The 14,423-nt window shown below is 32.1% G+C and overlaps 1 protein-coding gene across 1 annotated transcript in view; it reads right to left on the bottom strand.

Annotated features, from left to right (window-relative positions):
- Positions 1-14,423, bottom strand: part of LOC117178426 (glycoprotein 3-alpha-L-fucosyltransferase A-like) — a 26,596-nt gene that overhangs the window by 9,341 nt on the left and 2,832 nt on the right. Inside the window, exons 2-4 of the mRNA XM_033369853.1 lie at positions 10,756-10,947; positions 8,572-8,796; positions 3,708-3,896 (exon numbers count right to left, since the gene is read on the bottom strand). Coding sequence (XP_033225744.1) covers positions 3,708-3,896; positions 8,572-8,796; positions 10,756-10,947 — 606 coding nt within the window. The remainder of the gene's footprint in view (positions 1-3,707; positions 3,897-8,571; positions 8,797-10,755; positions 10,948-14,423) is intronic.

Here is a 14,423-nt window from a genome sequence, read left to right as displayed (position 1 = left end):
CCCCCCTGTTCCCCGAGTCTGCGTGCCCCAGTGCTCGCCTCTCGCGTATAGAGTTCAACAACGTACCGCTGAACGATTGTACGTCGACAAGTGGTACGAACTTGATTCTGGCCACAACGTTTCCGGTCTATGACGCCCGCTTCCTGGACGACTCTACGCACGTGTTGCCATTGCAGGTTTTCTCGGTTCCCTGCAACGTAGCTGGTTGCCATAATTACATCCCTTCTTTAAGCGTTAATTCCCCTTTCCCCGGCTCCATGATTTCTCTCTGTTATACCACCGTCAAGTGTCCCCTTTGTGACGAAGTATTCAAGGGTGCGATTAGCAGTGGTTGATCGGTGTAAAAGGTGATTCATGTCAGAGACAAAGTGCACTCGGGTACCCCGCAAATGGCCTAGTCTACGGTAGCGTATAAACGCGACAAGACGTAACGCTTTGACTATAAGAGCCCTAACACCCCCGTGGATTCACGTGAACATTCCCGCCTTTTTGCAAGGATTTCAAATCTCGACGCAATCTCCGTGTGTCGATCTCAAATCTCCAGAGTGTGCGCGGTGATGCAGACTATTCTTTTGATACGGCTCAAAAATGCGCAGCCTCACGTTACCGGAGTGAATCTCCACCGTATCCTCTCAGTCCGAGCGCATAGCTATCGATTCCTTCGACAATCTGGCGGAATATCTCTATTTCCCGGCTACAATTCGTCACCTCTCAGAGTTCTAGAATCCGAAAAAACTCCTAATACTTCCGAAGCTGAGGAGGAGATTCTTAGTATCTGCGCCTCCCCTCTCAGAGTCACTCCGGAAAGAGATGGAATGCGCATCATCGAAAATGTTCCGCTTGAAACCCCGGTGCTCCTGCTGCCTTCCGGTGATCAACTTCATCAGTAAGAAGTAGGCCTTGGGGCAATTGAAAATAGGCTACGTTCTGTTGTTATAAAACCAGCAAGGACAACGGAGAAGTTCGGAGGATCAAAACCGAAACGCAGGAGAGAGAGCAGATGGGACCTGATGCCTTAATGGTTCCACTTTTCATTTACAGCATTGCAGCAGGGACCCGATCTCATGGGAGTCTCTCTCAATTATTTAATTAACTTTACAGATCACACGGAACCCGATTCCTTGCAAGTTTCTTTTACTGTTTATATTTTATTTTCGGATCATAAGAGACTCGATTTCATGGGAGTCTCTTGCTTTTCAGATTAAGGAAAAAAAACATAAAAATTGGCCATTTTCAAGGTCACCAAGTAATCAAACCTTAGGTATTAAAATAATAAAAAGATAAAATTGTGCGACATGTTACAGAGAATTAATCTCTCCCTCCAATAATCTTTGAATTAAATATTATGGATCGCCACAACCAATTTCATGGGAAAAAACTTTAGACTTTTAGTTACTTGAAAAAAAAGTTACTACTACTAGATGGAGCTATGAATTTCACATATTTTAAATTAAATTTTTCTGGGAAAAGATCTCCTTTCGCTCCGCTGGAATTTGAACCAATTTAGAGACCATTTACTATTTTTATATTATTGATTTGGAATTGGTATTTTCTTTCTCTTTCGGTTTTTCCTAAATGATTTTTTCTACTCTATCGTCTTCTGGTATTGTGTGAAGTGACAAGTTGGATGACGAATAAATTCCAATTGCGTGGGGATCGATCATTGGTGAACGATCCTAATCGTAGTTTCCAGATACTACATCTTTGCCAATTTTACAAAACAACCAAAATAGTTTTTAACTACAAAGTCCTTTATTGGATCGACTCGAGGACACCTATAATGTACTAATTCGATAAGACTTTTAGAAGCTAATCTGTTACCTTGTTTGATCGACTTCAACCGGACGTGATTCCTTCGCGGCCACACGGCAGTCCACGATTATTTCGGCAACATTTTGGTCCTTCCATTTGGATTTGTCGGTAAGCAAAGAAAGATGATTTTAAAGAATGACAAACGCTCCTACTGACTGTGATTGTTCGCAAAATTGTAAACGCCTCGAGACATGCTCTCAGGCATGACAGACATATTAGTTGTGGATCGTTTTCAACATTGCAAGCATCGTGAGGCATGCTCTCAAGCATGACTGACTTATTTAAAATGACAGACTTTATGGTTTTTGTCTTGTTGTTTTGTTATCTAATTTTGCTTCGACCCTAATTGGAGTCTAATAAGCATAAGTCATTAAGATTAGTTGCAGGACTGCAAACATAACTAAGTTTATGAAAATTCATGGGCACATATCATTTCGACTACCATGGATCAAATCACAGTGTTCCTATCGCAGCGAATTCAATCTATCTTGTGCAATTTATAAACTAAACCACTATATCGGTCATTTTGAAGAAGACTCGGTCTTGTATATTCTATAAACTGCAGCATAGCACGGTTCATGATAATATAACTCCTAAAACGCCTTCGACTGAAGACTCGGACACTTTAACAACTGAGATAGTCTTTTTGGATTTGTAATCTAAATTTTTGATTTTTTTCTGCCTTCTGACAAGTTTTTCTTGCTACTTCACAAGTCTCTGTAAGAAACTGGAGTGGAAATTAAGTTCATACAATATCCCTTTTCGACCTTGGCTCTTAGACTAGTTCTTCATTCCGTCAAATTAGTTTGCCAACTTGATTTATCACAACAGGCCATAAATATTTCCATGGACACAGTTGAACCTAAACCAATCTAGATTGATGGTAGACGCGTGGCCCCGTCATTTTTAATCTCGGCCATCATTGTGACCTGTCAGGGTGAATACGCTTTGTCTTTTTATTCTTGGTGTAATTATTTCATCAAACAAAATTTTCCATGAAAATTGGCATCATATCTCGCAGATTTCTTTGGCAGGTCCACAGTTCATAGTCCACGAACCCATCAATGTGGTTTTGGGCGCCAAAGTTTACAGGTCACTTCTTCTAGATGCAATTCGTCAAAGATTACGAAAGTCTCCCGTCGCCTGTCATTCTTTTTCCGGATGGAGTTAACTGAACTGATCAAATTTACTATTTCTCAACTAAAACCTTGCGCTGATATTCTTGTGATTCGATTAGTGCGCACGCAAGAAATTGAAACTCTCTCTTGTGGTCACCTACGCACACAAATGAAAAACCAATTCCAGAAATGGCTCCTAGAGCTTCAACTTAGCAGATTCTTTGGTAGAATGCCCCCGAATAATTTTTGCAAAGTGAAGCCTACTAGCCAGCGCTTTTCATTGTCATGACGAAGCTTCCCCCACTTACCCTCCCCAAGAAAATTATAACGAATTCAAGGGGCTATACATTTCGGTTTGTCAGGCACACTGGAACCTTACTCTGATCACCAATTTTTCTTTATCGACTCGTCTGAAGAGAGAGATTACCCGTTGCTTGCACTCTGAAATTCTTCCTAAGTCTGCTGTAGAGTATTTGAGACTAGGGGATCAGCGTCTTACTCCCAAAGAAATCCACAGCGCGTTTGTTAGTTTGAGTTTTCTGTGTTAAGGATAAATTAAACACCCTACATCAGGAAAAAACTTTTGAAAAACAAAATATATAAACTCGTCCTATTATATTTATTAATTGATTCAACCGGAACTTTAAAGGTCGAAGTAGGACAAGCGAAATCTACTTTGCTCTATGATCAACGACACTGCTAGTTTTCCAAAACAACCTTAGAATTTTTTTCGGGACAAAGTTCTTTGTTAGATCGACTCAGAGATAGGTTTCTTACCTTTCTCGTCTTATTCGCAGCATAATTAATAGTCTGTTGGATCTGAGTAACTCTAGGATCGAAATTGAGCCATCTGTTGTATGGCGCTACTATGTCACTATCTCGGCGATATGTTGCAGTCCAATTCACTACCACATTTTCGAGACTCGCCGAATGATAGGGAGATTCCAAAATATAGATCACCCATACCTAAAGACAAGTAAATATTAATTATAATTAAAAATTATTTCATAATTCGAAATTTCTCAAATTAAATATAACAAATTGAAAATCCGATTGATAAACCAAAAACACCTTTAGATATTTCTTCTACTACTTCCCCCTTTCCTTGCTTCCCTAGCGAACACTCTTCTTCTCTCACTTACTTCCCCCAACCCTCAGTTTACTGTACTTCCCTCCCTTAATTTTCATTACTCTTCCGCATTTTTCGACTTGAGCATCCCTTCATTTCCTCTCACTGTCACATCATTATTTCCTTCACTTTCCCGACTCTTCATATTTCCTCTCACCCCCAAAACCTCATTTTTCCTACTTCAAAAACCCGCACTTTACCCTCCGTCTTAATTCTAATTTTCTTCCACAGTCTTCACTTTTTCAATACTTATCCTAATTTATAAACATTTTCCTAACTTCCCCTTGCTATCGCTAACTTCACCTACTTCCCCTCCAAAACTTTTTCGTCCTCTCTACACAACACTATTAAACAATTTTCTTCCACTATTTTCCATCCCCACTCCTTATTTCCCCTAAACTAATCCTCCTAATTTCTTATAATTTCCCCTACTATCCCTCACTTACACTAACTAATACTCACTCACACTTACTTCGCCTACTTCCTCTCCCTGATGTTCACAACTTCCCTTCTCTCATTCTCACTACTCTCCTTGTTTCCTCTACTTCCCCAACCTTTATTTCCTCTCACTTTCACGCTTTCAATTTCCCTTTTTTTCTCTCCTCATTTCCCCATACTTTCATTCTTTGAAAAAGAGTACGACGGATAAAGGCTTGGATAAACGGATGGACACGTGACCAACACCATAAAGCTTTTTATCTGATCATCCTTGAAAAGTTAAAATTATATTTGTGTTTAAAAAATATATCTATCAAATTTGATGAAATAACAAATCATTTTACAGAGTGGACCTTGAGAAGCGATGAGAAATGAGTTGAAACATACGCTGAAGGATAAAAGAGAAGTGGGTCACGTCTCCTCTTACTACTCTCAACAAACACCTTTTCCAACTGGATCAAATTGAAACTCAATATTTGTATTCACAATTAGCAATTAGACAATTGCTGACTCTCTGACACCTCACCGAAGTCTCTCAGTAACTTATTCGAAAGAAAGTTGTATTCAATATGATACACGCAGGCGATTCGAAACACGTTTCTAATATATGTTTTACCGTAGAAAAATATATTTGCAAAAAAAAATAATTTGAAATATAGTTGTCTCTAACGTTTATTTATGCTTTTTTTTTGGTAACTAAGACGGCGAAGCAAAGTTAAAGATTTTAGAAAAAACATAACTTTCTAGAACTTATCTAACATAAGATTATTATAGACAATATTCAATTGTTCTAACACTTTTTTTGTTAAATTTCATTAATTATCACATCACTAATTGAAAAAAGCTCAGAAATGTAAAAATTATCGAAAAAATGCAACTATCAGGCATTATTATAGATTAAGATAGTTATGAACAACAATAATTTGTTTAAGCAATTACTTTCGTTAAATCTAATTAATTGTTAAGCCGCTTCTAATAAAAAATAGACAGTTTTAAAAATTCTACAAGAGCCGCAAAATTCTACCATTAAGCAAAAAGAATAACATTATTTAGAATAAGAAATTATTAAAACAATCACTCTTATTAACATTGATAAACTATCAGCTTCCTCTAATTGAAAATTTAAAAAAAAATGAAAAATTTGTGAAGAAGCCGGGACTTTCTAACTCCATTTTATCATAACATTTCTAAAGACAATAATAATTTGTTTAAACAATTTATATAGGCATCTCATTATCAGTATGAAATCGTTTTTTATGTAACAGAAACAATTTCAATTAAACAGACCGCAAAAAATTATAATTAGCATCGACATCTCCCAAAACGAATTCTTTCATTTATGGGGTTTTTTTGGGATCCAATAAAAGATAGTGTTCGGCTTATAAAGGTGATATTGGAAGAATAATATTTTATTTATATTCTTTGGCTAATTGTGAAGAGGAATGTTGAATTCCAACTTGATTTATCAAATATTGAATATTCTGGATAAAATATATTTTTTTAAATCTTCTATCTGAAATAGGTAACGCGTTACTTAAAAACAGTAACGGTAATGGTAACGGGTTATAAGTCTTAAGGCAGTAACCGTAACGTTAACTCGTTACTTTCAAACAGCAACATGTCAAACACTGTACCTTTCCAGAAGTATACCGTAAAAAGAAACTGCTCAGTTCTGTTTATTAATGAAAAAGGCTTCAAATAAAAATTCAAGAACAATTTTTGCAATTAAAATATTTCAAAACAAATGCCTTTGATCAAAAATAATTGGTTCATATCGAACACCTTTAAACCGGACCACGGACATGCGAGCGTTACAGTCGAGTGAAGAAACAAACTTTCATTAATAATAAAAAGTAAGTTAGGAAACCTATTGGCAATTTGGCAGCCTTATCTGACCCTGAAGTTAACCTTTAACACGATAATAATTCTAAAATAGTATATTATTTACCTAGGGGGAGAAGGAGAACTTTTCGACGAATATATGTTTTTAGTAGGAGTTTTAGGCGCGTGCATAGTGCGTGCCAAAGACGAGTACTAAAAACATACACGAGTCGAAAAAGTCCCCCTCCCCCTTGGCGCATACGATATTTTGTATAACAATTGGATGATTTCAGACATTTCTCGAAATGCAGTCAGGATTTCAGTTGATATTAGACTTCAAATAAAGGAAGCATGATTTAGAGTAATTTTAAGGGTAATTTAAGATAACTTGCTATAAATTTCCCAAAATCTAGTTTAAAAATGTCTGTAAATTTCCAGAAGTTCATTGAAATTTTCGGTCATTTCTGATCATTGTACAAGTAAATATGATAACTGACCATAAATTGCCTGAAATTCAATTTTTATCATTTTTATAATTTTACGGGAACTTTTTGGTAACTAATGCTAATATCACGGGTAATTCATTTGGAACATTTTTTAGAATAGTTAAATTTTAAAGACGTATAGCAAAAAATTCTTTAATTTTGACAAATTTTGATTTAAAACTCTTGAATAACTTACAGTAAATTACCTAAAATTCAATTTTAAACAATTAGATAAATTATCGGGAATTTTTTGGGAATTTATGGTAATATTACATGTAATTTATATGAACTAAAGATGAATTAATTAAAATTTAATTAAAAAATTTTAATAAATTTCAGAAATTTTTTGGTAATCAATAGGGACTTAAAATATTATATATGGTTACTTTCCATAAATTACCGCAAAATTCTATTATCTGCTACCAAAATTTTCTTAGAGCTCTAACGTTAAATGGGCTAATTATTGTAAAATGCGAGATCATTGATGTTTTTCTCTTCACTCTATCATAAACAAGTAAAGCGACTTGATATTACATGTACTAATTCTACTAAATCTCAGGCAATTACTTGTTAAACTTTATGGGTTATTCAGTGCAGAAAGCACTTCGCTCAAGAGAGAACTGTACAAAGTTTAAACTAAAGAAAAAAATTATATTTTAGAAAAATTTCGACAGGTTATGGGCCCAGGACTTTCAGAGGACACAAAGATCCAATTTTAATGTTTTTTTAGAATGTAAACAACTAAGAAAGTAAAAAAAAAATTTAATTCTTGGTTTCATTTTGAAGGTGATTTCTTACAGCATCTTGCTAATTTATTATGGTAATTTTATAACTTTTCTTAAATTCCTTCCTACACGAAGAAAAATGAATGTTCAAACGTAACATCTAGATATTCAGGGTTGACATATTTTATGTTTAGCTACAGTACAACAATCTAGATGTTGAAAGTTAGCATCTGTAGATGTTAAAAAGTGATATGTTACTCTATAACATACAAAATCTTCAACTGAAATAACAGAGATATTACATGCATGATTATGTCAAATAACGGCTGTAAATATTTTAGGAGTACAATCATATACGGTCCTGTAAGGAATTAATGTTTAAATCATTTTTTTGAGTTTAAAATCAAACGTTAATGTTCGTACACAAACGAAAAACATATAAGGGTATGAAATGTCGAGCAGGAGATACATTCACTCAAGTTGAGGTTATGTTCAATATTTTTAATTAAAAATAAAAACGGGAGTAAGTGCTCGGAGAACCAATGATCTGGAATGTTTTAAAATTCTATTTATTTTAAGTTACTTAAATTCAAATTTTATTTTAAATGGATAAACATTCTGACAAATGTGTCAATAAACCTGAAACTTAAGATCATTGTTCCCTTCTTTAGACAGAAAAAAGGTTATTATCCAATTTTATTTATGATTATCTAGTCTTGATTCTTTAGAAGTGTTCCAAAATATAGTCGATAAATTTTAATGCGCGATGCGCATGTGCTCGGGCAGTTTTAGCATCTGAGTGTGTTTCAGTTTAACATGCAAATATTTTTACGCCTAACATCTCAAAAAGATAGTAAACGTTTGGCATCATTATTTGCATGTTAGAGGCTACAATCTAACCCTTTGAACATCTACATTTAAACATCCATTTTTCTCTGTGTTGAGTCATAGAATGAAAAGAATTATTAAGACTTTGAAATTAATTATTTGGGGGCTCGATTTATTCAACATGTAATGGTTTAATTTTACGGGGATATAAGTACCTGATTGACAGGTCTTTTATTCCTTGGATCCACCGAGGCTTTGAATAAACGTAAGTCAGCCTTAGAGGGATTATCACGAATTATTGTGCATGAACTAACGGGGCAACCCTCTTCTATAAAAATATCTTGACCAACTTTGGCCTCACTCATCTCTCTGGGAACAAAAACTTTCTTTAAGTGTATTTCAAGATTCATTTTGTGGTAGTCCGGAGGTACGAACATCAGCTGAAAACATAAAAATATATTAAAATATTGTAGAAAACAGAGATTTGAAAATTTATCCGCTATGATTAAAAATATCTTCTAATATGGTAAAAGGAATAAGAAAATTACTGTTGTAATAAGAACTTTAGCAGGTGATGTAGTTTCCAAGCAATTGGTATAAATATTGGAAGTGTCTACACGTTAAAAAAAAAATGTCAGCTATAGGTACCAAAATTTCGGTACAAATAGCCTCTTTTCCAGCAAATTGGAAAATTATGAATGCGCCATAAATACTCAATATTTTTGCTTATTTCAAAATTTGGCATAAACTTTTAAATTGTTTTAAATTAACGTTTATTAATTACGTGAAGATGATTTTTCTCAATTTTAGACCTCCGCTTCCCCTTGTTTTAAGAATTTTAAATATTTTTGTGTAAAAAGTATTTTAAAAAAGTACACATTTTCACGGCATTTTACCAGATTTTATAAACCTTTCAGAGATGTTATAAGAACTCAAGGGATTTTAGAAGATTTTAAGGGTGTACAAAAGTTTTAAGCTGTTTTAAATGGTTTGAAAGAATTATGAGAGGTTTCACAGATTTCTAATAATTCAAAAAATTTGCAAGAATTTGAAAAAATTACGTAATAAAATTTCACAGAGAATATTCATATTTTATTGGGATTTCGAAGATTCTCCAGAGACTTTGAAAGATTTCAAAGCAATTGCAAAGATTTCCAAGAATATACGAAATTTCAAAGAATCCAAAGTATAAACGGAATGTATTTAAAACTCTTCAATTTTGAAGATTTGCAACTGAAAACTTTAAATTTTCAAAGACGCATGAAAGACAGTTTTTAAATTATGATGATTTTGAAGATCAAATGTCAAGAACTTTATATTCTAAACATTCCAAATTAATGACAATTGTCATGTAAAAAATGTGAAATCTTTAATTTCAAACATCTAAAATTTAAAGTTCCACAGCTATGAAAATATTTACAATTCAGTCTTTAATATTAACAATTTTCAGTATAAATGCCTTTAGTTTCCAAAGATTTCCAATTTAGAAGAGTTTTAATTGGCAATGATTGAATTTCAAAAACTTGTAATTGCAAATTATTTATTTTTCAACTTTTATATTCCAAAGCATGTAATTTGGAACATTTTTTAGAATAATTAAATTTTAAAGACGTATAGCAAAAAATTCTTTAATTTTGACGAATTTTGATTTAAAACTCTTGAATTTTAAAATATTTAAAAATGAAAATGCTTAATTTGTGACGATTTTAAAAATCAGAAGTCAATAGTTTTTTATTTTCCAAATTGATGAAATTTTAAATGTAAACCATGAAAATTGCAGAATTTTTAATTCTTGAATTTTAGAAATATAAATTTGCAAATCATTCTTGAATATTAACAAATTTAATTTTAAAAGTTGTCAATTTCGAATATTTTGTGATAAGGACTGTATAATATTATTATTAATTTTAATAGTTCTGTTATGTTTTTTAAACTGTTCTTCAAATTAGCTACGATGCTGCTATTTTTATAAATTTCATTAAATTGGAAGTCGAACTCTTTTCACCGTGAATATAGATGAGAATTTTAAAACTATTAAATTTCATGAATAACAATTAATATGAAATTCTAGTGGAATTACTTCATTTTTATTTCTTAAATTTGCATGAATTCAGAATATGTTAATAACCGAAAAAACTGGAAATTATTAACTACAAATTTTTAAATTTAAACATCATAGTTTCACAATAATAGAATTTTATTATTTTTTTAAAGTTATTAGTAATTATACAGAAGCAGACTTTGAATAATGACATTGCATTTTGCAACTTATAACAAATATAGGTACGGCGTTTCTTGAAACACAATCTTTACGTATAACGGTGTTTTCCAAAACTTAAGCAATAATGAACTATTTAACTCAATTTTTATGAAAGAATCCTTCTTTTACTCTACTTTACCTGATTTAAAAGCCTATCATCATTGGGATCTTCTTCGGGCCAAAGACGAGCTAATCTTCTTCCAGTATGTCGAGATATCATAGCCAGTTGTGGTTTTCTCTTTCCACCTTTCATGTACCAAGGTCTTTTTGAAAGGTCGGTAGTGTCCAGAAAACTTTCCGCCACGTTCGTCACATCTGTTGCATTTAGCACCTTTAAATTATTCAAGGTTAAATTATTACAACTGTTTTCAAGCGTGCACGAGTTTAATACATTCAGAAAAATGTTTGAATCAAAAAAACAGTTCTTTAGCCATATAATTAATCTAGAAGTTTCTTGATTCAAATAAAACTTCTTTGAGTGAAATAGCGCACAGTGGGCTAAATCGGAAATTTACTATTGAAAATCATTTACTGCCTACAATTCTTTAAGGATTCTTAAACTTTTTTTATAAGTGATCAGCAATAGTTGCGTACGAGTGTCCAAGGGTTCGATTTTTCCATTAGTACTCATATTATCAATAATGGGATTAATTAAGGTATTTATAGAAAGATAAAAAAAGACAATAATTGAAAAATATCTTATTTTTTCTCTTTATTTATATAAAAGATTTGCCCACTGCGCGGGCGCATTCTCATAGCGCCTCGCCCTCGATGATGCATTTATCTCGCGCTTCGTAATCGATTATATATTCACCTCACGCTATACGCTCGGTCTTTATATTTTTCTAAAATTCGTGCAGACCTTTCAAAATTAAAGATCAACGGATTGACAACTATAATTTTGTGTTTGTGAACTCTCTTTTGTTAAAGCTCTTTGTTCAATGGGGATTCTGTAAAAGAAAAAATGATCTAGCAGGTGGCCTTCAATTCGCAATTGGCGTTCAAAATCATAAGATTTATCGAAAATAATATGGACACTTTCATATTATTCAAACGAAAACCAGGACACCAGGACATATGTGATAAAAACCAGGACATGTCCTGGAAAACCAGGACGTTCAGTGAACCCAATTATTTTCAACACTTTAATATTAAATATAATAAATTGTTTATTTATCTCTGCGTAAGATTGCTTATTCAGACATTGCAAAATAAAGTACAGATTGTACTTATCACCATTAATTTAATATTTGTTTCTTATTTTCCATTAAACTTTATTCTTAGCTACGCCGAAACATGTATGATTTCAATAAATCTATATCATTACAATTCATAATATGCATAGAAATTAAAACATACTTATTATTATTGCTTTGTTATCATAATTTTTTAATTCTGGTGCACAACTTTGGTCAATCTCTCACTTTTAGTATCCTGCTTTTTTTGACCAAAAAATGGAGTTGCTGTTTTTTCATTAGTTTCTTGCGATCAAAATTTGAATTTTCGATTTTCTTTAACAACATTTAAAAAGTTTTCTAGCTTCCAATTTTCATTTGAGCTTGATTTTTTTGGATTTTGACAATGCTATAACTTTGGTAATTTTTATTTTATCAGAAAAAGCCATAAATATAAATTGTTTGTATTTTGTCTGCTATTAATAGCTGTCGACAAAATTTTCAAAACTTAAAAAAGGTTGTCTCAAAATTTTTGGAAATGCTCTAACTTTTAAATTTTTATGAAAAATGGCTGGGTAACGAAGTCAATCCTTCATCTTGTTCCTTAAACTGTGTGCTAAAGCAAAATCCAATCCCATTAATCTTTCGAAAGTTATATGGTATACAGACAATGAAAACAACAACAATGACGACAGGCGCTTGACAATATTTACGAGAATATTTATATGCGTCTTCATATTCTGAATTGTCTACCTAACCCTTATTGATCCAATTTGTCCGTTTTCGTCCGTCAACTTTAAGCACGGACAACTTCGTTAATTATGCTGAACAAAATCTGAAAATTTAATGGCAAGTATTTTAAGTGTCCTCTTTTAGAATCTGATCTGAAAATTTCAAAAAACCCACCCCTTTCCACCCTATATTTCAATTTAAAAAAAGAAATTGATTTTTTAAGGTAATTTTTCTTTTTTAATCGCACTTCGATGCAAAAGAGGCCTTGACAATAGCTGAATTGACAAAAACTCTAGCTCAAAATGTCAAAAATAAGGGTTTGCACGACCATCCCTAAAATAACATATTTGCAAAAAATCGCTGTTTTACGGATTGTTCTGAAAAAAAGTTTTTCAGCTTTTGAAAACAGGTAAAAATGGGCAAAACATATCACAAATAATAGAAAACATATTTTCTTTTTTTATCTAAAGTAAAATTTCATTACCACCCCATAAAATATCCCAAAGGGGTGAAAATCGGCAGTTTTTCAAAATATTATTTTCAATACCAAAAAATTGCAGGTAAATTTAGTTCTAAAAATAAATAAAAGTTGAGTTAGGTTGACATTTTGAAAATCTGTAGAATTTGATTTACGTAGAATTTTATTTTAAAGAGTTTTTAATAAACATTTTCGAAATTTTTGTATGTGCTTGCGTATGGAACGTCTTTAGTCATTTCTTCAATAAAAATGTTTCTAGGTCTTACAGCGAGCAGGTAGGCGTATATAAAGAACCTTTTTTTTGTTTGTTTTTTTGTTATTTTATATTCCTTTTTATATTTTTTATTTAATTTTTTTTTTCATTTTCAGAAAAATACGTAAAATAGCGAATTTTCGTAAATATGTTATTTTAGTGGTATTTGTACGGTCGGAACGGAAGGGGTAGTTTTTTCGAAATTTTCGGGTCAGATTCTGAAAGACCCCTCAATAAATTTTCAGATTTTTTCCTGCATAATTAACAAAGTTGAAATTTCTTCAAAGGTTTTTTGTTTATTTTTTCGTAACTTTCGTCGTTTTTCAAAAAAAAAAATTTATTTTTTCATTTTCAATGTTATTTTTCACGAATAAAACAAAAAGTACGCGTCCTATCACAAAGGTACTCTTAATGAAAATTAATTGTATTTCTAGAAAGATAAACAAATTTGAGGAACTGTCGATTATTTCCGTCATTTGCATTTAAAATTGGTATATATTTTTTATCGGAAATTCCCGAGTCGAACTATAGGTCCTTTTTATATTCTCCATGGTGCTGAATGAATTCTTTTATAGATCTTATTAATACTTGTATTCCTTATTTAATTCTCTTAAGTCTTATTTAGTACAATTTTAATCGAGTTTTTTGGCTGACAGAAAATCCAACATACACTGTATTATCTATATTCATATAAATAGAAGCATACAATAAAAACAGTTTTTTGCGCGAAGTACTATTAGCAATCAAAACTTTCTATTGGGTGTCAAAAACATTGCCCTAAAATTTCATTTAAAAAATCCTGTTGTGTCTGCATCGTAGATATATAGCTACAAATCTCAAAAAACGAAGAACTTCTTCAAAGTTTAACAACAATTTTTTTTTAATTTAAGCTATCAATAAAAATAGTCCGAAGCAATTTGATTCATACATGTATAGAGATAATTCCGCTAAAATATGTTTTACCCAGTCTAATTGACGTTAAGGTTTCAAAAATTTAAAACAAGATCTAATTTTGGCTGTTTTCTTAAAAGTCACTGTAAATTTCTTGACTATTTCACGATATAATTTATGATATACCAGGTGTATACATATGAAACCGGTATTTTTTCAAGAAAAAAACACATTTATTTCAAGAGAATGATAACAAATATTTTATTCAAAGTATGCGC

The sequence above is a fragment of the Belonocnema kinseyi genome, chromosome 8 (genome assembly GCF_010883055.1).
Source record: "Belonocnema kinseyi isolate 2016_QV_RU_SX_M_011 chromosome 8, B_treatae_v1, whole genome shotgun sequence".
NCBI classification, from domain to species: domain Eukaryota; kingdom Metazoa; phylum Arthropoda; class Insecta; order Hymenoptera; family Cynipidae; genus Belonocnema; species Belonocnema kinseyi.
This window is presented reverse-complemented; position numbering and strand designations above follow the sequence as displayed.